The 24,703-nt window shown below is 42.8% G+C and overlaps 3 protein-coding genes and 2 non-coding genes across 11 annotated transcripts; 1 reads left to right on the top strand and 4 right to left on the bottom strand.

The window, feature by feature from the left end:
* The first annotated feature begins 604 nt into the window (after positions 1–604).
* On the top strand, positions 605–3,358 carry ankrd53 (ankyrin repeat domain 53). 2 transcript variants are annotated; one of them, XM_041069241.2, is made up of 7 exons: positions 605–658; positions 805–862; positions 1,424–1,623; positions 1,766–1,930; positions 1,999–2,119; positions 2,211–2,779; positions 3,136–3,358. In XM_041069241.2, the coding sequence occupies exons 1-6, from the start codon at positions 615–617 to the stop codon at positions 2,745–2,747; spliced, it is 1,125 nt and encodes a 374-aa protein (XP_040925175.1). In that variant the 5' UTR covers positions 605–614; the 3' UTR covers positions 2,748–2,779; positions 3,136–3,358. The 2 variants fall into 2 exon arrangements, with proteins under 2 accessions (XP_040925175.1, XP_028997264.1); XM_029141431.3 differs by having other exon boundaries at positions 2,211–3,358.
* Positions 3,359–4,304: 946 nt separating this feature from the next.
* On the bottom strand, positions 4,305–8,536 carry tex261 (testis expressed 261). Its single transcript, XM_029141467.3, has 6 exons — positions 8,331–8,536; positions 6,285–6,364; positions 6,028–6,181; positions 5,861–5,928; positions 5,637–5,739; positions 4,305–4,829 (listed from the first exon to the last, which is right to left on the bottom strand). Exons 1-6 carry the CDS (start codon positions 8,398–8,400, stop codon positions 4,714–4,716), a joined length of 591 nt encoding a protein of 196 aa, XP_028997300.1. The 5' UTR covers positions 8,401–8,536; the 3' UTR covers positions 4,305–4,713.
* Positions 5,051–5,123, bottom strand: trnak-cuu (transfer RNA lysine (anticodon CUU)). The gene has a single exon. It is a non-coding gene; the product is annotated as a tRNA-Lys (tRNA).
* A 1,094-nt stretch (positions 8,537–9,630) lies between the features above and the next one.
* Positions 9,631–24,518, bottom strand: shtn2 (shootin 2). 6 transcript variants are annotated; one of them, XM_055505303.1, is made up of 17 exons: positions 24,365–24,518; positions 16,744–16,796; positions 16,463–16,523; positions 15,899–15,993; positions 15,522–15,717; positions 15,149–15,246; positions 14,976–15,057; positions 14,573–14,667; positions 12,221–12,361; positions 11,993–12,131; positions 11,560–11,686; positions 11,403–11,455; positions 11,072–11,169; positions 10,949–10,969; positions 10,820–10,873; positions 10,530–10,677; positions 9,631–10,319 (listed from the first exon to the last, which is right to left on the bottom strand). In XM_055505303.1, exons 4-17 carry the CDS (start codon positions 15,953–15,955, stop codon positions 10,162–10,164), a joined length of 1,467 nt encoding a protein of 488 aa, XP_055361278.1. In that variant the 5' UTR covers positions 15,956–15,993; positions 16,463–16,523; positions 16,744–16,796; positions 24,365–24,518; the 3' UTR covers positions 9,631–10,161. The 6 variants fall into 6 exon arrangements, with proteins under 6 accessions (XP_055361278.1, XP_028997238.1, XP_028997226.1 ...); XM_029141405.3 differs by having other exon boundaries at positions 16,328–16,523; XM_029141393.3 differs by lacking the exon at positions 24,365–24,518 and adding an exon at positions 18,141–18,297.
* Positions 19,680–19,762, bottom strand: trnal-cag (transfer RNA leucine (anticodon CAG)). The gene has a single exon. It is a non-coding gene; the product is annotated as a tRNA-Leu (tRNA).
* Positions 24,519–24,703: the final 185 nt, after the last annotated feature.

The following is a 24,703-nucleotide window of genomic DNA, read 5'->3' on the forward strand; positions in this document are numbered from 1 at the left end:
GTACTTCACTCGGGCCAAGTGCGAGCAGCCAATACTAATGCGCTGTCAATGCCAGCGCAACAGAGAGGTTCGGTCAGAGAGCTGTGGGCGCTGCGTGGAAACGTGGAGGTTTCCTTCACTGCCTTGGCTGCAGCCACTCACATCACCTACAGATGCAGCACGTACTTCTGCTGCCTATGGGTATAATGTGAATACTGTATATACGCTATTATATAATGTTTTCACCTATTCTCAACAGGCAGGTCTTCTTCACCAACGGGAAAAATGCCCCAAGACGTCTTAAGATCCAAATCACTACGAATTTTTAATATCCTAATTAAATGTTAAATGTGTGGCAAAGGAGCAGCTGAAAACAGGAATAAATGACAAACCTGATATCTATAATACACATTAGTAAATTTCACTTCACACACTTCATATTCCATATATGCCAGAAAGATATTTGGTGACATAAAAGCACCCAAAGTCTTTGCGGTTTTCACAGCATAATCAAATTTTACTAAACTAAACTATCCAAATGATTATTCCATTGCTAGAGAACATTTTTATTATTCACGCGTGAAGAAGTCGTAAATCAGTGTTCGTAACCCGGTTACCACGTTCCCATAGCAACCATGGGCTCGGACAACAGAAGCGGAAAACGGAGACGTAAAATCTGGTAAACAGCGTTCATAATATTTCAGGTTATTTTGCTTTAATTCGCGTATTAAGGGTCGTTGTTCGCCGCATTGACTGTCCACAAATGCGGTTTGAAGTTCAGCCGCAGTTTTAATCGTTTACAGCTAAACTTTCTGCGCCTCGCAGGAAAACCGCCCGCGGACCTGCGGCCAGGAGCGACGTGGACCTGAGCGCGCGCGAGCCGGTAAATGAGCACGTTGGACGGTCCACGTTCAGTAGAAGCGTTAAAGTGTGACATTAGCACGGTGGTGTTTGTCAGCTAACGTCACACGCGGTGCGTTTGAGGGCCCTGACCGGGTACAGGACAAATCACATCCCTCCCTTATGGTTGAATTTAAAACAAGAATGAACTAAATCAGGTCTGTCCACTGTGTTCTGTCCATTCAGAAACAACGTCTTAAAGGCACATTTAGTCATTTAGATCATGGTTGGATGATCATTTACTGATTAGTAATGGTTACTGGGGGATAAGTTATGCCACGCTGATGATTTGGGAAATTGAAACCATAATCTTGCTTTTTGACAACAAAAACCTTTGAGTTGTTATATGAAAGTATAAAGACAAAGATGTGACAAACACCATATTTAAACCTTTGAGGCCTGGAGCCAGCAAACCCCACAGAGCAAAGTGCAGGGATGTGTTGTAACATCTTAGATCTAGTACGCATTTAAATTGATGAACTGTAATCTGTTTTAGAGAACTAAAGGTGAGACGGTGATGTGACCTTTGTTTTTCATCCTCCAGGGTGTGACGGCGCTGCACATGGCTTGTCTTTACGGGCAGGTGGCCGAGATGCAGCTCATGGTGGAGTCTGGACGGGGAAGCGTCCACAGCAGCGATTCCCAGGGTCGCAGGCCCATTCACATGGTTCTGTCGTCCCAGAGCTCACCCAACACGACTGCCTGCCTCAGATACCTGCTGCAGAATGGTGCTGGAGTGAACGTGTAAGACACATAATCCTCAGCCACCAGTGACAAATAGTTAAATACACACTGAATAGCAAAGTATTATTAATCAAATTGAAAATGTTTGCAGTATCTGGAGATATAATGACAGATGATCTTTATGATGGTATATTATTACCAGTACGACAGTTTCAGGGCTGAGCCCGCTGCACGTGGCAGCTTCTGAAGGCCTTCTCGAATGCACAGAGATCCTGGTGCAGGCCGGAGCAGACGTGCTGGCGGTGGACAACATGGGACACACACCTCTGGATTTGGCCCGCATCTGGTGCCGCAGGGAGGTGGCGAGGTAACGCGCTGAAAAAGGTCAAAGTCAAAGTAAAATTGACTGATGTTTGACAGATTTTGTGTGTGTAGGTACCTGAAAAACCACGGATGGACGGCAGAAAAGAAGAAAGAAATGGAGGAGAGGAAGCAAGTTCAAGCTTTGTACAGTGACCTTGTAGACTTGGCCAAAGTGGATAACGTCAAGAAAAGGGTTAATATCCAAGTAAACCATCAATCACTCAAGTTTGTTACCTCTCAATATACCATTTGTGATTCTTTCCTCTTGTGTCTCCCTCTTTCAGACACTGATAGATGAGAAGGTTGCAGAGTGGACAAACAATAAAGGTTTTCCCGTCCTAAAAGGTTTCTCGCCCAGAGTCCAGCTGAGCCACTACCACAGCCTTTGCCGCCCATCAGATCAGGACAGCTCTGGTCCAGACTATCCTGAAGGCTTATTCAAGGACAAGCCAAGACAAGCACCTCCAGCCTCAACCTCCAGGCCTTGGACCATCTACCTGGGCCTCCAGCCTGATAAACCCCTCAAAGAGCCGGACCTTCGCGACTGTGTCACAGTGTGGAGGGACAGCAGCAGCAGACGGGTTCAGTACAGCACCAAGTGGGATCGCACACCACGTGCTGCCCCTGACCTGCCGCTGGACCTCCTTAAAAGAGTGTTTTTCCCAAGAGCCTTCCCCTCCAGGATCGTCTCTCTGCAGCACTTTGAGGCCCAGAACATCACAGCAGTCCAGCATCGAGGACGCCCCCAGGGGCGAAGCTCCTCCCCATGGACAGAGGTGGCCATGCACCTGGCTGAAGTGCTGGAGCCTGGACACTACTGAGCCCACCACTTTAGACTGGAAGACTGGAGATCGTAAGGAACACACTGAACATCACCATCAACTCTACAGTACTATATACAGGTTTACATTTTTTACTTGAGGTGGAAAAAAACATTTAATTTAACACGAAATAACCAAAACGAAAACCCAATTACAAAACTTGATCTGTCACATAGAGAACGACAGAGGCAAAGTACAAACAGACATCACAAGACATCAGCCACCCCCCAACTTCAGCTCAAAGTGACAAAATTAAAAATGCCACACACCCCAGACACTGTGTCTCCCGGAGCAGGGTGAACAGAAGGGTCAGACAGAGGTGAGAAAACCTCAGTGCGATGGGTCACCTGTCACACTCACATCCCTGCTTTTTCACTGATCCCCCCAGGGAAGCGACTTGGGGATCCAGGTGAGGGCTTGTCATCAGCACGTGTGGGACTGTGAGCTGTGGCCTGTCAGATAAAGGCGTGTGTGTGCGGCTTTGTCGTCTTCCCTCACTTCATGAAGCACTTCACACCTAAGTAGGGGTCAAAGTTCACACCAGCCTCAACCTGATGCTTCCACTGTGACCAAGCAACATGGGAAGCGGATACCATAACAATTTAGGACAAATACATTTGAAGCAGTGGAATGTTACAACATGAAAAAGAAAAGCTATTGTCCAACAAATAAAGCTATAATGTAGATAACTTTACCTTTATATTAGCCTGCATTTCATGAAAAAATCCATCTGAGAAGAAACATTTGGCTATTTGAACAAAACAATAAATAATAATAATAAATCACACTCAGTAATATATAAAAATTCTTTTTGGGTCTCTTTAATCATCCTTCCATCAAACCACTTTGAGCAGCTTTTGTCTCCAACACCCATAAATTCACAAGAGTCACTGCACAGGTTTGATCCTCAGAAGTGTTCATTTGTCTTTGATGCTGCACTTACTCATCAATCAATGTATAAAAATCAGTCCATTATTAGTATGAATTCTTGAAGTAGAAAAAGAAACGAGACGGCAGGTTGCACGACACGACTCTGGTGAATAAGGTAGTGAGACAGGAAAACAAAAACTGTCAGTGCGTTGCTTTTGTGGCCTAACGTCAACAACCCAGAGTAGAATCATCTCTTGTAGCTCAACAAATTACAGAAAGAAATAGAGTCCTTTTCTTCTAAAGCTGCATTTTTAAATCTTTTTTCATCAGCTTGGTACGATTGAATTTGTACCACATCACACCTGGTAATGAGACCAGGCTGAGCACAGGGTAGCCGAACGCTTATTGAGCATGTCATGTAACTTTAGCGTCTGTGGGTCCAGCTGTGGACCTTTGCACATCACACCTGCTCTCTCTCTGTCTAGATTTCTAGACTGTGTCTAGATTTAATTACAACTTATTGTTTTTAAAAGACTAAAATGCAAAAATTAACAAAATTATGTCTCCTTAGATGAGTAGCTAATTTCTAACAATAATCTTAATTATATTTTTTTCCTCTAGCTGCTACTTCCTTGTATTGAATCTAAAAAAGTGAGACTTGCAACACACATGACAGCAGACTTCATCTCATCAGGAGGAAACTCATACCAATTTATCTGCCAAAGTCAACATGTACAAGTATTTGGTGGTTGTTAATTTCAAACCCTGTTCATACAGTTTTAATACCAAAGATTAAAAATAGAGAAGCCAGCTACAGACAAAACCCCATAAGTGAATTCTGTAGTAGATGCTGCTGGCAGTCAGTACAGACAGAAAAATAAAGACAGACAAACATGGTCTGTGTAAACTTCAGTTTGTCCAGTAGGAGGCTCTGTTCTGTTCATTGGTCCATCCACTTTGTGTGTGCGCTCAACCTCCTTGTGGCCACTGCTTTGTTCCATTCGGAAAGAAATCCCATGGTGATTTCTGCTTTTCCCTTAATCTCAGCCACGCACACACATCTGTGACCCCAATGCTGCACCCAAGTCCAAACTTCTCAGTACATTTTCTGTCGACTGGGCAGCACTGCCTCCTTCAGGAAAGAGAAAATGAGGAGGATGCCTGACCTCTTTCCTCTCTTGCCCTTGGTGAAGTAATTAGACACTACGTCATCTAAACAGAGAAGACAAGAGCAAATGTTAGTAAGCACACTATTTGTCCATTAGGTTCCAGGGGGATCACGGGCTACAAATTCACTCTTAGCTGCCACTTAAAACTATACATTTTACATTCAGATGCAAATAAGCTTGGAGGCGGTAAAGTGAAATACATATAATATCTAGTATGAACACCGAAAGTATAAACACAAGGAGGTAAATTGAGAAAAACATCAGCGCCCAACGTGGGGCTCGAACCCACGACCCTGAGATTAAGAGTCTCATGCTCTACCGACTGAGCTAGCCGGGCTGGTGCTTCTCAGACATCGTCTCAGTAGCACATGAACGGGCACAGCATTTACATTTATTTGTAAACGCTCCGCAACATCGATTAAATAGAACGTAAAATAACGATTAGGCAAGAAATAAAACACCAATAAACCACTCGCAACCACAGCAATAAAAACAATTCAAAAGGTTCTTAGAGGAAATGTAAAAAATAAAGGGCAATCAAGAGACTAGTATTGACTCTGTCTAGGTAAAGACTGGAGATAAAAAAAATATTTAAACAATATTTTTTTGTTTGGTAAAAGCTAAATGTTAATTAAACTAATAAATTAAAAATAAATTTTACGAAATAGGATAAAGTTAAATATTTACAGAAATAAATACAGTACTGTACACCCTATACTACTATACTGTATGCGTGAGTTGTAGGTCTGTTACATGTTCTTTTACGTGCTATATGTTTCCTCTAATTCTGCACAGATTAATGAATAGGACTATGTCTACTATGGGGAAAATAAACATGAGGTTCACTCACCTCCTTGCTGCATGGTGGACGGAAGTACGTTTTCCCCCGCTGACAGTGACACAAAGAAGGCAAAAGGGATGACCCACAGGCAGATGGTGAAGTAGGCCAGCACCTGACATCAATCGTGAAAGAGTAGAATATTACGATTTCTGAGGGAAATGTGATAGTAACGCCAGTACATGAAAGATAAGGCTATTTATGCTACAGTATCTGTATCAGAAATAAGGATTTACCTCTGAGAAAGGATAATACTCTTGTGCAAAGTACTGGAAGGCCATATAATGGTTCAACACCACTAATACTGCAGAGTGAAGACAGAGAAAACAATGGTGTTCACTGAATGTCACAAAATTAAAAACAACCCAATCCTGAATTAGAAGCCAGCATGAATTACACTCACCACAGGACAGAATGAAGTTGGGGGAGCTCAGCAGTATGTAGGGGAAGGTCTGCAAAAGACCGAAATACACCAAGTTGGTGAAGAGGCCGAGTCCCACCATCAGCACCGGGAAGCCTTCAAAAAGATAAAGACCTGCCAACACACCTGTGGAGAACTAGAAACAGGAAGTGAGAAACAGTAGTTTTACTCAGCTGCGCTCATCCATTTGATTTAACAGTAAACTATAAAAAGTATGAATAAAACTATACACATCTTACCAGTATCATGTATTTGATTATTCGACTGGTGGCTACTGTGTATTCTTCTATTAGTTCTGCCAAGTAGTACAGGCCAGCAGCTGGGAAAAAGAATGTGATGAGCCAGGAAACAGGAAAACAAGAAAATAAACAGCTTCATGACTATTGACTGACTTCGGCTGCAAATAAACCATTCAATGTTTCTGTTTCAAAACATAAACAATTATCAGATCATTTCTATAGTGTAGTATGAGCAATTTGGGACATCATCATCCTGTTTATAAGAATCAAGTTTCAGTCCATTAACAAGCATATGATACAAGAGTCTCTCAACAAAAAAAATAATAAATAAAAATGATTGTTTAATTTGTGGGTCACACAGTGTGACATGGTTAGCTCCATTGTCTCACAGCTACAAGGGCCTTACATTTTAAAACCACAGCTCTGTGTTTTCTCTTTCTTCCACAGTTTGGTTAGTAACTTGAACATGGATGTGGATATGCATGACTGTATCTTTATGTTGGTCATATAATAGTTTGGTGACCTTCCTAATATGAAATCTGCTCTTTGCCCAATTGCTGACACCTTTAGAAAAGGAGAATACATGTTCAGTAACTTTTTTTTGAGGAATTTTAACAAGTTTTTGTAAAAACCTCCTTTTAGTTATAGTGAATTCCCAAATCTTAAATGTTGCCATTCACAAAACGTGCATGAAAGAAATTCAAATTGACAGTCAAATATACTTGCCAGCTCTCTATACATGATTCTAAGAATATGCATTTGAGACTGAATAGCTTTCTCTACATAACATCCAAGGCAAAGCAAGAAGGACGGGTCAGATTGTACTAGTGCAGGAAGAGGCAGTAAACCCATCAATTAGACAGAACATTTATGCCAGGGGAGAGTCATGGTCACAGAACAAAGGCTCAAAGAAAGAGTTTCTGCTTCATCCCACAAAGGCAATCTGTACTTAGTAAAAAGACAGAGTAGAGAAAAGAACTAAAGCAATGCTGTGCACTTTACACTGAATATAAGACTGCTACCATCTGCTGGGTCCTATCCAACAAGCAGAGGGACAGAGCCCCTAAAGTTTGCTTTTTCTTGGTTAATATAACAGACAATACATAGGGGCCATGGATGATGCAACGCATTTGACAGCAGAGTTCAATGTTGGACCCGCTGACATCTGAAGAATCCTGAATAGATGTCGTATTTCTCATTAGAAGTAGATCTAGGGCATGCGTCAGCTATCTTAAGTCTGAAAACGGGCTAAATGTAAATATATCCAGTGCACGGTCTCGTTTCCGCTACTGCCACGCTGGAGGACAAAGAGCAAACCACTAACGCTGCACGGATCTACGTGGTATGACGGAGTTTGACAGCCAGGAGCCACACCTGTCAGCTGCAGCTAAACGCTTATTGGCACGTTTCCACCACAGTCAGGAGCAAAGAAAACGTCTTTTCAAGGTGGGGCTTTAGCTAAGTGACACAAACTAGCCTACTGCAGCGACTGGTGTAAACAACGTCCCAGGCTGGGGATGAGGTTGGTGACACGTGAAGCACAGAAAGCAATTAAGATGTCAAACTCCTCAGACAGTTGAATCAGTCGCTGCAGCTCACAGCATTTGATGATGTGTCATAACAGCTATTCAAGGGTCAAGTGAAACTGGCGGCGTGCTAACGTCTCATTCAAGTCGTGTGTTTAATAATAACCCAGGAGGCCAAATTAGACACAAGAAATTAGAGTGTAACCGCGGTACCTGGAGTATTCTGGTTAGAGACAATATGAATTTAAAATTTGCCTCCTTGTTGTTTGAGGGATTAGAAACGATATGTTGTCTATTGTAGCCGAGAGGGTGGTTAGCTAAACGCGTAGTAGCTCAAGGCTTATCGGTGATTTAAATCACGAAGCGTGTTTGCTCCTGATGAAGGATCAGTGTAAACATTATGACGACATTAGCAACCGTTCGACTGCTGTCGTTGCTTTGTGGAATCAAGCCCCATTACCGCTCAACAGCTGACTCGACCCGTTAGCATTAGCAAGCAGACAGGTTAGCACACACCTACCTATTGCTAGAGTGACGAAGGATACCTGGATGACCAACGACAGCCAGCTCAGTAGATAAATAAACCACATCTCTCTGCATATGAAAACACACACGAATATGAAAGCAGTGGAGAAACGAGCTCGCTGCTGGTCAAAGTTCTTCGCCCTGTGTTTTCGGTGCAGGCTGATGAAAGCAGCGAAGAAGACGTTGTTCCGCGTGAGGCTTGGGCGTGTTCTAGTCACAGCGCCACCTGCGTCTGGGCGAGAAGTGCACAATTGACGAGCTGCGTTTGAAATAACGGCGCATACTCAAATGTACTGTTTAGATCTAACTTCTGATATTAGATATTATAACACTAATAAACGATGGCATTGATACCAAATTGCCACTAGAAGCAACTTCTGCGAAGATTTTAAATGAAGAAATGTTTTTTTTTTATTTTAATGGTTGACCGCCCTGGTGCAGTACATCATACTGTATGCTGGTGTCTGTGATCGTGTAAATAAGTTGATAACACAAAACCTTTACTTTACAGTCATGCCACCTCAAATACCTCATGTGCCACACTTGATTTTTACTTTGATACTGGACCTCACACCTGTAATAAAATAAATAAATAAATAAATAGATAAAAATACATTTGAAGGAAACACTTAATATATGGCTACGCTAGGCTCAGTTTTAATTGTATTGCTACAGCACTATATCTGATTTTGGTTCAGTTGGATTGAAAATGATGGGCAGTTAACACTATAAACTATTCCTATTACATTATCAGTAAGATAGTGTTAGTATATGACACCCTAACACATTTTCTCTCTGTCACACACTCACTTCTCTGAAGATAACACCTCTGAGACTGAGGAAAACAATAAAACATGCATGCTCCAGAGTGAAAAGCGAGAGTCTCTGGTAAAAGGAGCTAAATAAAGTAAATATATAATATGAAACCGTGTGAAGACACTAAAATGGTGTCAGAGATAAAGGTGAGAGTAATTTTATCCCCATTTCAAATGCTTTCAACAAAGGTCCATAGGCAGATAGATAGATAGCGTGGCGCCAGGGCGTGCATTCGTTCATGCATGCATGCACACGCATACAGTATCTGTGCAGAGGTGAGAAAACAAAAGGCGACCCGCTGCATTTAAAGATACTTTCAGGGGAGAGTGACAATCACCTGAGGCTCTTATCTCAAAAACACCTCTAGGCCCCGGGTGTGAGAGCTTTAATGTGCCTAAATAAATGGCAGCCGCCATCTTTCTGCTGGATTGAGCTTTAAAAGAGAGACACCTCAGGAAAGAGCTTGGCAGAGGCATTCATGGATTTTAATGGATCAGGTTTATTCATCTATAGACTTTTTAAAAATGCTGTTACTTGCACTCAGATCACCTAAAAGCCTGGCAACCAAATAAAATAAAAATAAGAGACTGGACATTAAACACGGCTGAGAAGTCCCATGCTTTCACAAGCAACAAGTACTGGCTTTCTGAGGCTGACTTGGGTTAAATGGCATCGGAGAAGCGCTTTTCTTTGTTTTTCTTTGGTCATAAATGTGAGATTTGATGTTTGCGTGCACTATATACAACCCTGTGATCCACAACAGTCAGGAGGTTAAAGCAAACTGTAATCTGACATTATTTGATCAGATGCAATTCCATCTCTTTTTAACCTTTGCAGCAGAGGCCAGCGTCCACTGCTTTCCTGACATTTCATTGTAGGAGATCACAGCAGCAGTGCTTTTGTGAATTAACTCAGTGCAAGGACATATTAGCGAACCTGACAGTAAATAAAAGTGTGGTTCAGACAAATGCAGCCATGTTTAAAGGTGAAAAGAAGTGTGTTTCCTGCTTTCAGGTTTCTTGGTTGAGGATCAGCACCGACGATCTGATACGGGAGTCTCTCATCTCTCTGTTCTGCTTGAGCCGTCGGAGAACAGGGGCCGTGCCCTTCTCGCTGGCCCAGGGAACATCACCCGCTGTTGGGACACGCTGTGAACCCGGCTGGGGATCTGACAAATAGATTATCATGTCCTCAGATTAGGCACACATCCAAAAAAAGGAAATAGACACTTTGCTCAGACTATAAATACTGAAGATGCAAAAATATATCTTTTTTGCATGCGGATCAAAGAGGGTTCAACCTGGATGTGAGCACCAGGTCATGTAAACAATACGTAAACAATAAGCTCCATCATGATGAGTACGACATGATGTCCTACCCTGCGTTTGGGTCAAGCCGGGCTGATCCTGGTTCTCCCCCAACACTTTTCTCCTCCTCTGAAGCACCGTCGCAAGCTCTGCATCCGCCACGTTTCTGCCGAGGCCCCTCCTGGACGGGACTCTGCGGTGCTGGCGCTTTATGTTGTCCTGAAGCGTGACATGGTTGGAAATGTGTCAGAATACATGTGCTTAAGTGTCTGTTCGTGGTTAATACGATGTGGAGGGTTTTGGTTTAGGTTTGGCCTGTGAATGGGAAGACGCAGTGAGGACGCAGCGTTTAAATTATTACCAGCATTCCTTTCAACTCCAGAACAGCAGATTTCCTGCTGTCACTGCTGGTGTCCTGTAATAAGATTAGAGATTAGCGTCTCAGCTGCTTTATAACATCAACAAGCTAAAAACAAACAAGAACACAGACCTTCCACATGCTGTCACTGTCCTGTGGGCAGGCAGATGAGACGATGTTTAATAGTAGGTTCTTTGTTATTCTTGGATTTTGCATTAAGATTAAACACAAACTGTGTGAATACCGTTCATCCACCTGTATTTGTTTGACGGGCCTCAGGATGATGCCGTTCTTTATCCGCGCTATCATTTCATCCACTGCTTTCGACTTCAAGTCCACAGGAGGCACTGACTCTGGTAGATTAGAAGACAATGTAAAGTATATGTACTACATGTTTGCTACACACTGCTTAGTTTTCTCTATGCACTTCAATTTAAATTCAGTCAGAGACAGGATTTGAATAGGAAAGACAAATACTCAACAGAAACGTTCAAACGGCATCTGCAGCTGGCATCAATATTAATACACACCGGTCAGCTTCAGTTTTATTGTGAAAGGCTGAAAAAAGAGGAGGTTAAAAACTCACTGCTTGTGTTCCTTTGGGCGTCTTTTCTCCTGCTCCTCACAAAATCAAGTGAACTAGAGAAACCCAGAGAGAAATCACAGTGCTGTATTAAATGTGTTGTCTCAGATACCAGCCTGGCCTGCAGCATTCTGGCTTTAGTACTTAGCAGTATTCGTACTTAACAGTATTGGCTGGAGGAGGAGGAGGTGGTGGAGGAGGTGGAGGAGGAGGAGGCGCAGCAGGAACGGACTCCTCTGCTTCATTAGTGGCGCGCTCCCTAGTCAGCGTTTCCTGTAATTCCTTCACTACATAAGAAAGCGGCCACGCGGCCTTCGAACATTACTGTCACACACGAGCAGAGACGGACGTCAGCAATTATATTATTGTGGGCTCAAAATGTCAGATAGGAAATCAAACATATGAGAGCGGTTTAACTCAAAGTCAACAGATTGCGAGAGCAGTTCCAGGACATGATCGATAGATTTCAAACCAGCAAACAAAGCAGCTACTGAAAAGCTGCATTTATTTCATGAGCCACAGAATGAGGATGCAGAGCCTGAGGTGCATCAGGACCGTTTTTCTGCTGTGGATGGGTGTTTGCTAGGACGTACCTTCTTCCTGCAGCTGAGTGACGGTGCTGTTGGCCACACACAGCTGTGTTTCTATGGCCGTCCGCTCCCCTTCACTCTTTTCCAGCTGTTCTTTCAGGCTCTGCAGCTCAAGGAGAACGCTGCATTCTCTGACAGGACTCTGAACACAAGCGTCAGCATGGTGAAGGGAACGGAGGTGCTGAATGAGCACCCGTGTGGGTTTTGTATCATGGAGCTCTCGTTGGTCACCTGCTGCAGGCAGTAGTGTTGAATGTCGCTCAAGGCTGCGCTGACGGAGGATATTTGTTCCAGCGCCTGCTGCAGCTGTGCCACAGTCTCAGGGCTCTGCATGGTGATCTCTGGATGGGTCCCATTCTGCTGCACCAACATCTGACAACACAAACCAACCGTCAGCTCCTGGCATGAAACCACCTTCAGGATTATCTACCTCTAAGAAAACAAACCTCAGTATTTGAACCACAATTAGTGAGATAAAGGTAAAGTGAGGTCTGAATAGCTGCTTGTTCATCTCCTCCCACCAGGAGGTTGTCAAAACGAGACAGTGTTTTCAAGCTGGTGTTTGACTGAACAATGACTTGGAAACTTTGTTAGAATCAGACATCAGCCTCAATAAAGAATGTAACAACGCAAACAAGATGAATTAGTTGTGAGACAAAGCGCCATCTGCTCGGCTGCATCATGATGAGAAATGAGAAATGTCACAGTTTGCCTCCGTTTTCAAATGCGTATTCTTGACCCGATGTTTCAGATCTTTTGAATGATAAATGGTATGATTTGCTTTAGACATTACTGTATGCATGAGTGCTGAGGGTTTGTGAGCATTGATCAATTAGACATGACCACTTTTTTAATGGCTAAAAGGAAACCCGTTGGTTGCAATGCAGGGATGTGAAGGACACAAAATATTCTGCAACAGTAAAAAGAAACATTAATGTGCAGATACATATTTTAAAGTCTACTACATAAAATAGACATATTTAAAACCAAGCAATCAGTGAGAAATGAAAATCCAAGCATAGCGACACACTCTCACTGTCTTTTATTGGTGCGCTCAAAGATTTCTGCACGTTTAATTATTGATCAAGCTGCTTTGCTGTATTTTCTATGACGTTATGTTTTTACATGACAGTGAGTTAAAAGGATTTTTGTGTAATATAGATGAGATTGTTTATGCACCTTTAATATTTATAAATGTATTGAATCAGCCTTCACACGTCACATGTAGGTACAAATTCTGTGGTTTGTAGTCAGCAAGACGCAGACACAAAGACATGACCTTGGTGTGCTGAGGTCACAGGCCGCGCGTCTCAGCCTAGTAAGGAACCGGTTCGTCATCACAGAACAGGAAGTGCGAGAAAAGGCGGCTTTCGCTTCTGCGTTTGGAGAAGCGGCGGGTTTAGTGAGCTCCGTGTCAGAGCACGCAGCACGAGCCGCCGCGCCGCAAATTACTCCGCGCTAATCTCTGCTCTCCCTTCAGCGGAGAGCAATTTTCACACAGCAATTAGCACAATTATTCCATGCGTACAAACGCACGGGAGCAACAACACGCACAGCAACACAAAGAGACAAAGATGCACAAACACACACACACACACACACACAAATTGTTTCCTGTTTGAGGCCCTGCATCATTATACCACCGTGCATCACAGAGGAGAGGTGTGAATGGTTGGTGTTTTCAAAACACATGAAAACAGACAAATAGTAGTGCATACAAGAGGCATTCAGCGCAGGGGGGTCTTTTACCATGAATTGAGAGTAAAGGGGCTGAATTGTGTGAACAGTTGGGGGTCCTTTTCACAGGTAAGGACCCCTGTGAGGCAGCCCATTGTGCGCCTGTCCAGTAAATGGAGGACACTGTGCACAAAGGCGACAATTGCTATATGCTCGGCAAAACATAAAGGTGTCAGGCAAAGACAGGTTGTGCTCAAAGACCACTATTCTCCTTCAGCAGTGGTGATGACCACTAATTATAGTGCAGGGGGGGCTAAATGGGGAGAGAACACAGCCACGTTTTTTAAAAGAAAAGACCTTCATTATCGGAGCAGCTGGGGCAGCACAAACTCTGGTGTGTGTGTGTGTGTGTGTGTGTGTGTGTGTGTGTGTGTGTGTGTGTGTGTGTGTGTGTGTGTGTGTGTGTGTGTGTGTGTGTGTGTGTGTGTGTGTTTGGGTATGTGGATTTTAAGTAAATTGGTGTTTTTCCTCAGTGCGTGTGAGTGCGTTTGTGCCTTTGTCTTGTGTGTGAACCCGTCGCCTCGCAGACAGAGCCCAGATTTGGCCAAAGTGTCATCGGTGTGAAAGCAGAGAAAGGAGACCCCTTCTCCTGTCCCGCCACATCAGCTGCTCCCTGAGCGCCCTCTGCATCGCCACAGTCGCCTGGAGGTCAGCGCTCACACCCCGGCACCCTTCCCGTGGCACGACCTGTCACCCGTACCACCTATAGGTGTGAATGTATGACAAAACGCTCCGTGCTGCACACACACACACACACACACACACACACACACACACACACACACACACACACACACACACACACACACACACACACACACACATATCCATGCCACACGCTCACACCTGGTGGGCGAAGACTTCGGCGTGCTGCCGCAGGTCCTCCTCCAGCTGCAGCTTCTGAGACAGTTCTGTGAATTCCTCAGTGACAAGCTGGGAAACTGTGCAACACACAGACACACACGCACAAAATTAGGTGGAATTTATAGATGTTTTTACCCTCAAAACAGTCTGCAGAAACCAGGTCAAGTTGAAATGTTTCATGTCAAATGAAACATTAAAATTTCACCAAAATTCCAACATCCATATGGAGGCAGTGTGTTTTCCAATTTAGTAGAACTGACCCTTTAATGATTAAACTTTTAGGCTTTTGAAGGTTTGTTTGACAAAAATAGGAAACCTCTGTATATCTATAATGTTACAGATTACCTGAAATTAAAGACAGCAATCTGGAGCAAGGAGGACTCACCTCGTTTGATTTTGTTCATGGTCTTGTGCTGTTTGTTCATTTTCCTCATTAAGGCCTCCTTCTCTTCCACCTCCAAGGCCAGCTGTGATAAACAGTCTGAGGTTGGTCTCATATACGACAGTGCACACACACAGACACACACACACACACACATGCATGCTGACGTTCTGTACCTGCTGTCTGAGCTGCTCCTGCTCTTTGCTCAGACCCTCTACTTGTTGTTCGAGCTGCAGCTTCTCAGCCAGCAGACCGTCCACCGACGCCTGCAGCTCTGACACACAGACAGAGGGATTCAGACGCTGAGTGGAGGGATTTGACACCAGAAATGATCAAAGCAACTCATAAATCTGAGCAGAGCACTATTTCCCAGCAAAAAACAGAACTGTCACCAAAACTGAAACTGTTCCTTTTACAGTTCCCCCTCATCAGAGTTCGGATGATTCTGGACACATGATGCCGATGACTCATCAGCACTCATCAGGTCCATGGACATTCCATCATGACCCAGGTTTGAATCATTTGTATTTAAAGTGGTATTTGTAGCACCTGTGATCTTGGCTTGGCTCTCCAGCAGCAAAGACTCATCACCGCTGGCATCCTCCCCAAAATCAACCACATCCGCGTTAACTGTGGGGTCAGCCTGCAGGTCGAAGGGCACAGCGTCCATGTTTTCAGGCAGCTCTGCGATGAGCGGCATCATCATCTGGCTCCTCCTCTTCAGGACTTTGTTTTCTTTGGTCACCTACAAGAAGGACAGAGGATGCTCACGCTTGTGACCGTTTGATGTGTGATTTAGGACTGAGTGCAAACAAGCTCTGACACAAGACATTGTTCCTTTATGGAAGCTTAACGTTCTCTGTATCATTCGTGTGTAGCATGTGATCTGATCGAGAGCATGAAGTGTGCGACACTAATAGACACACCTTGACAGCCAGCGCCTCGGCGCTCTCCCGACACGAGCGCTCAATCTGGAACTGCATCTCCAGCACATTAATCTCCTTCAGGAGCTGGTTGGAGACTGTGAAACGGGGGCAGACGAGTTGTTGTCATGGTCAAAAGAGATGGATATAAATAGGATAAAGAGAGAACGTTGCTGCAGCATTCTGCTCGTTTTCACGCCCTTTTATTGTCTCTAAAACATTCCTTGTCCGACTCACCATGACTGAATGAAAGACACGATGCTTATCAAGCTTTTAAACCAGAAGCACACTTACTTATTCATGGCTTAAGTCAATATGATATAACTGGTTTTATATTAATAAAATTCTCAGAGCTCCGTGCGGCACACTCAGATCCCCCAGGGTTTAAAGCCTTCATGTGTAAAAGGTGCACTGAACATTCATCACCCTTACATTTTTAATGTCTCTGTTCTATGTCGTGCGTAGCAGTAAATTTGGTTCTGAGTGGTTCCTGGCCTGCGATGGGTTCCACGTCTGTACACACTGAGCAGAGACAAGAATATAGAAGAATTAAAGACAAAGTCTCACCTTCCTCCAATTCAGAAAGCTTCTGATTGGCTTCATTCCTCTGCTTCTCCAGGATGTCAATCTAACGGTCAACAGAAACAAAGACCGTTTGAATTTGTTCACGTTTGTACTCATTAGACAGTTTATGCTTCAAATTCGTATTGGTCCTTAATGTAATCAGCTTTGCTCACTCACAATTTTTAGAACATTTTAATTAATTTAATTTATAGTTTTGAGTTAAGGATAATTGTTTTACTACTAGATGTTTCTGCCATATTGGTTGTCTCTAGTGAAATTTCTACCTGGATGTCTCCCTCATCTTCAGAAGACGAATATCTCTCTTCATCATCAGATTCTGTGAAAAGAAGAAAACTATTTTATCGTAACACGATATATGGGTTTGTGGCATCATAACAGAGGAGATGTTCAGGAAAGGAAAATCCTCAATTCCTGTCAGAGTGACTTCAAGAGGAACTTAACGAAGCTGCTGGAAGGAGGTTGGCCCCCAAAATACAGGAAGTGAAATCAAGCACAGATTCAGTAGTTTCAGTTTCAGGCTTTGACGCATTCCGGTCCAGGCTACTAATTAACTTTCTTTAACAAAATGAAAGCTTTGTACATTTTGGGAATCACATGTATTTTCATAGTTTGATGAGCACAGTCTGGCCAAATAAATAATCAATGACACATAAAACATATATCAAATTTCTACAAAATCTTGTAGGTATGTACAGTATCGCTGCATTACAAACACCAGGTACAAATCAAACATCCTGTTAATTAACAACCTTCAGAGATGCAGGTACAGCCGGTGGACGCCACACTACGTCCTCCTGCTACAGCTGCTGGTTCAAATCTGTGCTGGCAGCAATATTCTTGTTTTTCTAAGTAAAAGGTAATGTAAGATATTTCACAAAAGCAAACTACAGTCTGGTACTTGTAGGTGTTAAACATTTAGTGATGTGGTTCTCTGAATGGTTTGTCCAAACAACACCGTAACACACGGTGTCTTCAGTCTCACACATTACATCACCTGAAGCATTGTGTTCGCTCTGAAGCCACAAAAATAACACAACTTCACATACACTGTAAACAAGTTATAGTGTCATCATGCATAAGGCCAAGGTTTCTATTAGACAAACTTAGGTTATGAATTAATATTTAAGGAACACAAAAAAAACAGTTAAAGCCAGAACTGCCTCGTGTTTGTTGGTGAAGAGTCTCGTAGCCTCAGGGAATGTGCTCAGACCTAAAGCTGAACCCAGATGACAGCTTCTCAGTCAGTGCTGCTGGGTAGAAGGTTCAGGGTGATGTGGTGAGGCAGTATAAACCGAACAAATGAAGGAGGTGGTGTGACCAGTGAATGCCCAAATTTATTTCTGGTTCAAACTGTTTTTAAAGTGTATTCAGAGCTGTCTAAAACCTGTGAACAGGCTGAGTGTAAAAATTTTGGCGTCTTCAATGAAATGATAAAATAATGAATTAATCACTGAAGCATATATAAAAATAGTTTATGTGTTTAATACACATCACACAGGCTGTGGATACAGTCAGCACTTTATCAACAGCCATGAAGTCAGCACTTTATCCACAGTGAACAACATGACTTATTAAAGTCATAAAAATCCTTTTCAAGCTGTAGCACCATCATGTGACTCATCACGCGGCGCCCGTTTATAGCCTCATTGTCGAGTCTTACCTGCAGCTTCACTGTCCTCCACTTGGAACCACATCATGCTCAGTTTATCTCCTTCCTGAATACAAAGTGTGCAAATTCTAGCACTAACTAAAGTCTGGGTTCTTTCCACACAGCACTCGGCTTTTCATGAAGTAAGCAAGTGAGAATTCCTGTTTAAACCCTCCCCCACAGGCACTATTTAAAAAAGAGGAACTTTTCCTCACACTGTTTAAAGGACCATCTTAATCATCTCCTCCGTTACCAACTGGAAGCCTTGTGTTTCAGTATTGTGAAAAGATCCATGTTATTTATTGAATTGTGCCTTTGACCTTAGAGTTAGAGTTAACACTGAAAACAGGACAGTTCTACCCCTGACCATGCATGTGGTCTCTGAGGAACCAAACTGTCTCACTCCTGCAAGATCAATGTCACTCAAGGAGTCAGGGAAAGGCAAAGCTGCTTTCATTCCTCTATTAGCATCTGCGCTCCGGGTTCGTGACCTCTGGAACATCAGACACCTGCCAGGGGACCCAAATTTTGCCAGCAGTGATGATGTTGATGACACACATTATTCCACCATAAATAATTGAAACATTTCAATTTCTTATCTCTTATTCGTGATTTATTTATTCACCTGCCTTTTAGGAGCTGACGTTTACACTGACATCTTGACCAGGGTCAAGTACAGAGCATCTTCCATTTACCCTCTGAGTGTTTGATTAAGCTCGGAGCTTCATGGGTGGGTGCTTCACTCATCAGGGAAGGAAAGACTGAATAACAAATGAATAATATTGTAAACCAAAATTATCACCAAAAAAAAAATTAAATCATTATTTAATTAAACTTATTTTTATTATACGTCTGATTTTATGAAATCCCTTCATTCTAATATTTTTTGCAATTTCAAATGAAGATCAATAATTTTAAAGAAGCATTTTGAGGAAACATCATTCATGCTTTTAAAGCGTGTTCAGCCTGTACATACGTGTGCAACCGGCAGAGCTGGAAATGAAAAGCTGCTGTGGTTCCTGACACTAACGTCCTTGTGATTTAATGAGTCTTTTCTCTCTGTGTGTGTTGCTCCTTTTCCAGGCACCACCTGAGCTCCAAAGCCTCCTCCAGCCCAACGCCCTGACCTTAACTAATGACTCTTCACGGTGTTAATAACTGTGAAATTGTCACTTAACATTAACTGTTGCCTGGTGTTGTCAAAAACCTCTGTCCTCATTAAAACCAGGTTTAAATACTGTAGAAACAACAAAGACTGAACTACATATTTACCTGTTTTATTTACTTGTCTAAAAACATTATAGTATTTTTAGACATACTTTTTCAAAAAAAAAAACAAGCTGTGATCTTATTATGGGAACGTTGTTCTCTACAATTAAAACCACAACACAAATTTACTATATGTAACAAAAGTTTCAAAAAGTCAAAAGCCAAATAATTTAAAAGTTTTAGGCTGAGAAATTGTTCATTTATTGGTCAGTAGAAAATGACTAAAGGTTTAACATTGACCTATTAACATGAGTAAAACTGCGCTTTGCCAACAAATATAACTGTCAGAAGTGGGATTCGAACCCACGCCTCCAGGGGAGACTGCGACCTGAACGCAGCGCCTTAGACCGCTCGGCCATCCTGACATGCAAGCCGCACACTGTACTTATAATAATAAACAAAGCGCTTCATTATTAAACGGTTCACCTCGCTGCGACAAACTGGAAGCTTAAGGCACACGTTGAAGTTCATGGACAATTTAAAGAAAAAGTATGCAGACAAGCGCGAGAGTAAACGCGCGAGCTTCCGTTTGTTTAAACCCGTCAACGTGTAGCTTCGAGCCAGTTTCGCTTCTCTTGAGGCAGAATGTTCCCTAGATGTAAAAGATTTACATAATTTACTAGATTGTTGCTGCTTTACGGAGCCTGATGCAAACATTGTTGTCACGCGTTTAACTCTGCAGTGACGCCTTTAACAAACATTTTACCACACAAAGCTTCACATGCTGTCAAACATCTGGTACATTCTGAATGAATAAAATAGCACAACTTACACATGCAGAGAATGAGTTACTGTCAGGAGACCATGAGCAAGGCAGGACAAGACATGTGACTGCAAAAAAAGAACAGCATGCAAAACCTCCAGATTGTATTTACAGCACAGGGTAGAATATGATTAAGAGATTATTTTTCTAATTTAATACAAGTATGAATAGAGTGTTTAAATTATGCTTGTTTCCTCTAAACCTCTGCTGAAGCTCAGGAAGCAAAAACAAGTTTATGTCTGTTCCTCGCATCCCTTTCGAGACTGGCCCAGGCACCGCGCATGCCTTTCATCCTGAAATTCTCAAACCTGGCAACCTCTCCCTGTTTTAAAGCTAAGGTTTGAATGGAGGCGTGAAAGGACTGATTTAGGATGTGACACTAGCACAGCGTCTAGTTGTGTGATACCAGGGGCAGAATTGCATCGAGGTGACGGAGCGTCGTGTAGTAACACCACTGATCTGATGTGGAGGAGGCTGCGATTACATCTGCTGGCTAAACCGGCGGTGCCAGTGTGTGAAATGAGCAAAAAACACCGCAAAAGAGAAAGATTATGAGCGGGAGAGAGCGACACAGCCTGCTCCGGATCGGGCCTACCCAGCAATAATGAGTGTGTGATTGGATTATCCCGGCTCTTAGCAGCACCGCAGCTGCAGCTGACAGGGAAGCTAACCTGCAGTGGTCAGCCCGGGGTCAACAAGAGGTCACCGGGGCCGCGACCTTTGCAGAAGGCAGCACTTTGAGCAGGAGAGAAGAAGAGGCAGGGACTGAAAGACAGACTTTGGCAAACAAGCAATAAGAGGAATGTGTGTTTAGGCAGAACGGTGACAGACACATTCAATTTTGGGAAATTACTGAAAACAGCGCGGGAGAGGGGAAGGAGCAGGAAGACGGAGCGCGTTTGGAGGCGGGAGACGGGATGCGTTGTGACAGCAGAGCCTCGCAGACACTGCTGGCCTCCTGGTGACTCCACTGTATGCTGCAAACGGAAACAAACAGGGCCGCCGCCGCCGCCGCCCCTGGCTCCATCCACTTTAATGTGAGACTCTCCCTTTTCCTCTGTCACACTTTCTCCCCTCTCCGTCGTGGAAGCTGTGTCCGAGCCATTACGCTTTGTCCAAACAAATGCCAGCGCGTCTTTGTGTTGCCTTCTAAGCGGAGCAGTATCATCTCACGTGACCCCGAACTAACCTTCAGCCGTCTGCTAGCAGCCAGCGGGGGAGAGGTGTGCAAGTACTGTGATACACGCCGCAGCGAGGTCCAGGCTCCCAGATGCAGTTTGCTTACTGTATTTCATGATTCACTGCTACGCTGCTGTACACACATGAATATTTAAAAGTGCTGGTGTAAATGAATCACACTAGCGGCTGAGAATAGCAGTGAGTCAATTCCCCGCGGGGATTCCCTGTGTATTAGTTTAGACCAGAGAATGATGACTGTGGCTGCTACACTGAGTAAATGATCACAGTTTGTTCCCATGATTAGTTTCATGTTAAGCACAAACACAGGCTGATTCTTACACTGAGCTGCTGAAATGAGCAGTTTAGTTACTTGTGATTTGAACAGATGTAATATTTGTCAGATAGCTTTTATTTGTTTAAATCAGGTTTGTATGTTGTAACTTGTAAAATGAAAGAATTTAGACTAGGCTTTAATTTTCTGACTGTTTTATATTAAAATCAACAGATTAGAAATTATATAACAATAATTATAAGAATAACAAAAATTTATATATGTAAAAACATAAAATATGTATTAGAAAGAAAGCAATACAAAATAGCTCTTAAATAAAACACAAACTGTTTTTTCATGGTTACTGTTACTGTCTGATCACTGTAAATAAAATAAACTGCTCTAAACTTTGCTCAGCGTGCTGTAAAGTTTTGAACTGAAGCTTTGATGATGTGTTTATCTAAAAGCTCATTTTGGAGCGATTTTGAAGTGCATTCTATCAAACTATAGATATTTTTTATTACACGATCAAATTAAATGTGTCCCTGAAAACAAAATCTAAACTTATCAGGTTTATAGACTCCTTGTGTAGAAAGTTTAGTCTCTAAGGCAAAAAAAGCTGCTCTGCTCAAACACAGACGATTAAAAGCATTAAAGCATTGTGTGTGTGTGTGTGTGTGTGTGTGTGTGTGTGTGTGTGTGTGTGTGTGTGTGTGTGTGTGTGTGTGTGTGTGTGTGTGTGTGTGTGTGTGTGTGTGTGTGTGTCCGTCCAGTGTAGTTCCCTCTGTGGTCTGTAGGTGTCGCTCTAACCCTGTGCTCTGCCACCTGTTGCTCTGCCGTGTTTACTTCAATAGGTTTTATTGTGCAACGCCACTCATTGCTGGTGCACAGACTTAACTTGAAATGTAGCCATTGAATTATAAAGCATACACCACGCAAAAATGCAAAACTTTAAACTACAGGCTAATAAACTTTATAGCTTCCATGCGCTTGCATTGATAGTCGAATACCGTGCTTGCTTCATGGTGTACTGTTTGTTTCTTACAGTTGACTTTTCCTCCGCACGTCCTGTTTTGTTGATTACACTATTTACGATTCTTTTGATGTGTGTGTGTCTCGGGTTGTGTTCAGCAAAAAAAAGAGACATAAAACCATATCGGGCTCTGTGTAAGTAACAGACGCACTGTCAGCGTCCTCCATCGCCGCTGCTGCCCCGTCTCGTGCACCGGCGGCCGCGTCGCCGTCTCGCGGTGATGATGTCAGAGGGGAACGCGTCTGCTGAAGCCGGCACAAAGTGGCACAGACGAGCGATCAGCGCCTGTGGGTCATCGCAGGAGAGGAAGCGGGGTGTCTGGGCTCGGTGGGCACACAGTGCTATTGTCTGCAGCTGAGCGCGCGCGCGCACACACACACACACACACACACACCGGCTGATACGGACAGAGGCGTCCGTCTGTGACTCCGGAGGCATAAATTAGCATAAATCTTCTTGTCACTTTTATTACCTCTCGCTCTTGAATCATAACTTGCCGCGCGTCTTCTCACCTCATCTTGATTGCTGCTTGTTTTTTTTTTTCCTTCTGAAAACCATCGGCGCCAATTTGTTGCTATCAGTGTGGGACATCATCCGACAACAATTACCTGATTGCTCTAAACGCGCTCTTATTTCTATTAAACACCGGTTTTAAATCACAATCACACTGTCTCGTTTCTATTTAAATAGCCATGATTTTGCATTTACAGCCTGACCTTTATATTGACAAACACACAAATTTCAAAAGAGCCACACGTTAATGACGATGACTCTCAGAGGGAGTTGGACGTTATGTGGCATTTACTACTTGGAGCCTGTTGAATGTGATTAAACTTCCTGCAGACGCTTGAAGGGCAAAGACCAGAATCAGATGCAGACACGTTTACGATGAACGATAAAATGCTTAATTGCTGCTTGTTTTAATGTAGCGATTAATTTAAGACAGTAATTTCACTTTTATTTGTTTTTGTTTGTTGGCTTTGTTTTTTATAGTCCACAACACTATGCAGATCTTTCACCCAAGGATTCATCTAATTGAGTCTCACCAGTTAACTGTTTGCTGTGTAAATATGAAGGTATTTTTGAATTTATATATTTTACTGTATTTTGAATAATCTAAATGTTAAAATCATACATGATTTTCAGTCTCTTCCTTTTTCACAAATTTACTCCTCTGTGTTTTGAGTAATTGTTTTTGTCACTGATGCAACTAAATATAAATTAAATGAAGTAAATTAGAAGCAGGGCAGAGCTCCAGCTTGTCATTATCCTGAAATGTTTATGTTTGCTGTGCAGGATTTAATACTCAGCTTTTTAGATGTTTATTTACCTTCAGGTGAATCTAAAACAAGCGCATGTATTTTTTCCCATTCGTCAAATCTGCTCAGCTACTGCTTAAATACTATGATTTTATGTTAATGGCGCGAAATGTGTCACGTCTTAAAACTGTGTTTATGTTCAGAACATTCAAATCTTGAAATAATCAAACTCAATTCACTGAACGTATTTTAGAGCAACAAGTGATTTTCCATCAGGCAGCAGAAACATCAATGCTCATATGATTAAAGTCCTTACGCTGAAGCTGGAGGGGTGAAGGGGGATGGGGCTGCAGGCAAATCACATACAAACACATATTCATAAATTCATCAAGGTTCCTTCTGCTCCCGTCTCATCGCTCCTGCTCCTCCTCTGCTTCTCGTTTCGGCCTCTTTCATACTTACCTTGTATTTTCTTTTGTTCATCCACTTTCCATTTTGTCTGCTATTCCTCATTTTTCATTTCTTTTTTCCAAATTCCTTCTTTTACCTTTAAAACCTTTTTCCTTTCTAACTTTTTATTTGCTGAAGCATAAAAACTCATTCTCCCTCAAACCCACAAACTTCTGTGTAAAAACATTGTCCTTTTGATATTCCCGTCCTCCTTCTCCCTCCCATCCCGTCCTTTGCCATTTCTCCTCCCACTGTCTTCCCCATCCTTCCCCTTTTTCCCACCTCAGCCTTTATTCACTCTTCATCTTTTTTCCTCCTCCTCCTCCTCTGGCTGCAGCTGTTGGGGCCCTT

The sequence above is a fragment of the Betta splendens genome, chromosome 2 (genome assembly GCF_900634795.4).
Source record: "Betta splendens chromosome 2, fBetSpl5.4, whole genome shotgun sequence".
NCBI classification, from domain to species: domain Eukaryota; kingdom Metazoa; phylum Chordata; class Actinopteri; order Anabantiformes; family Osphronemidae; genus Betta; species Betta splendens.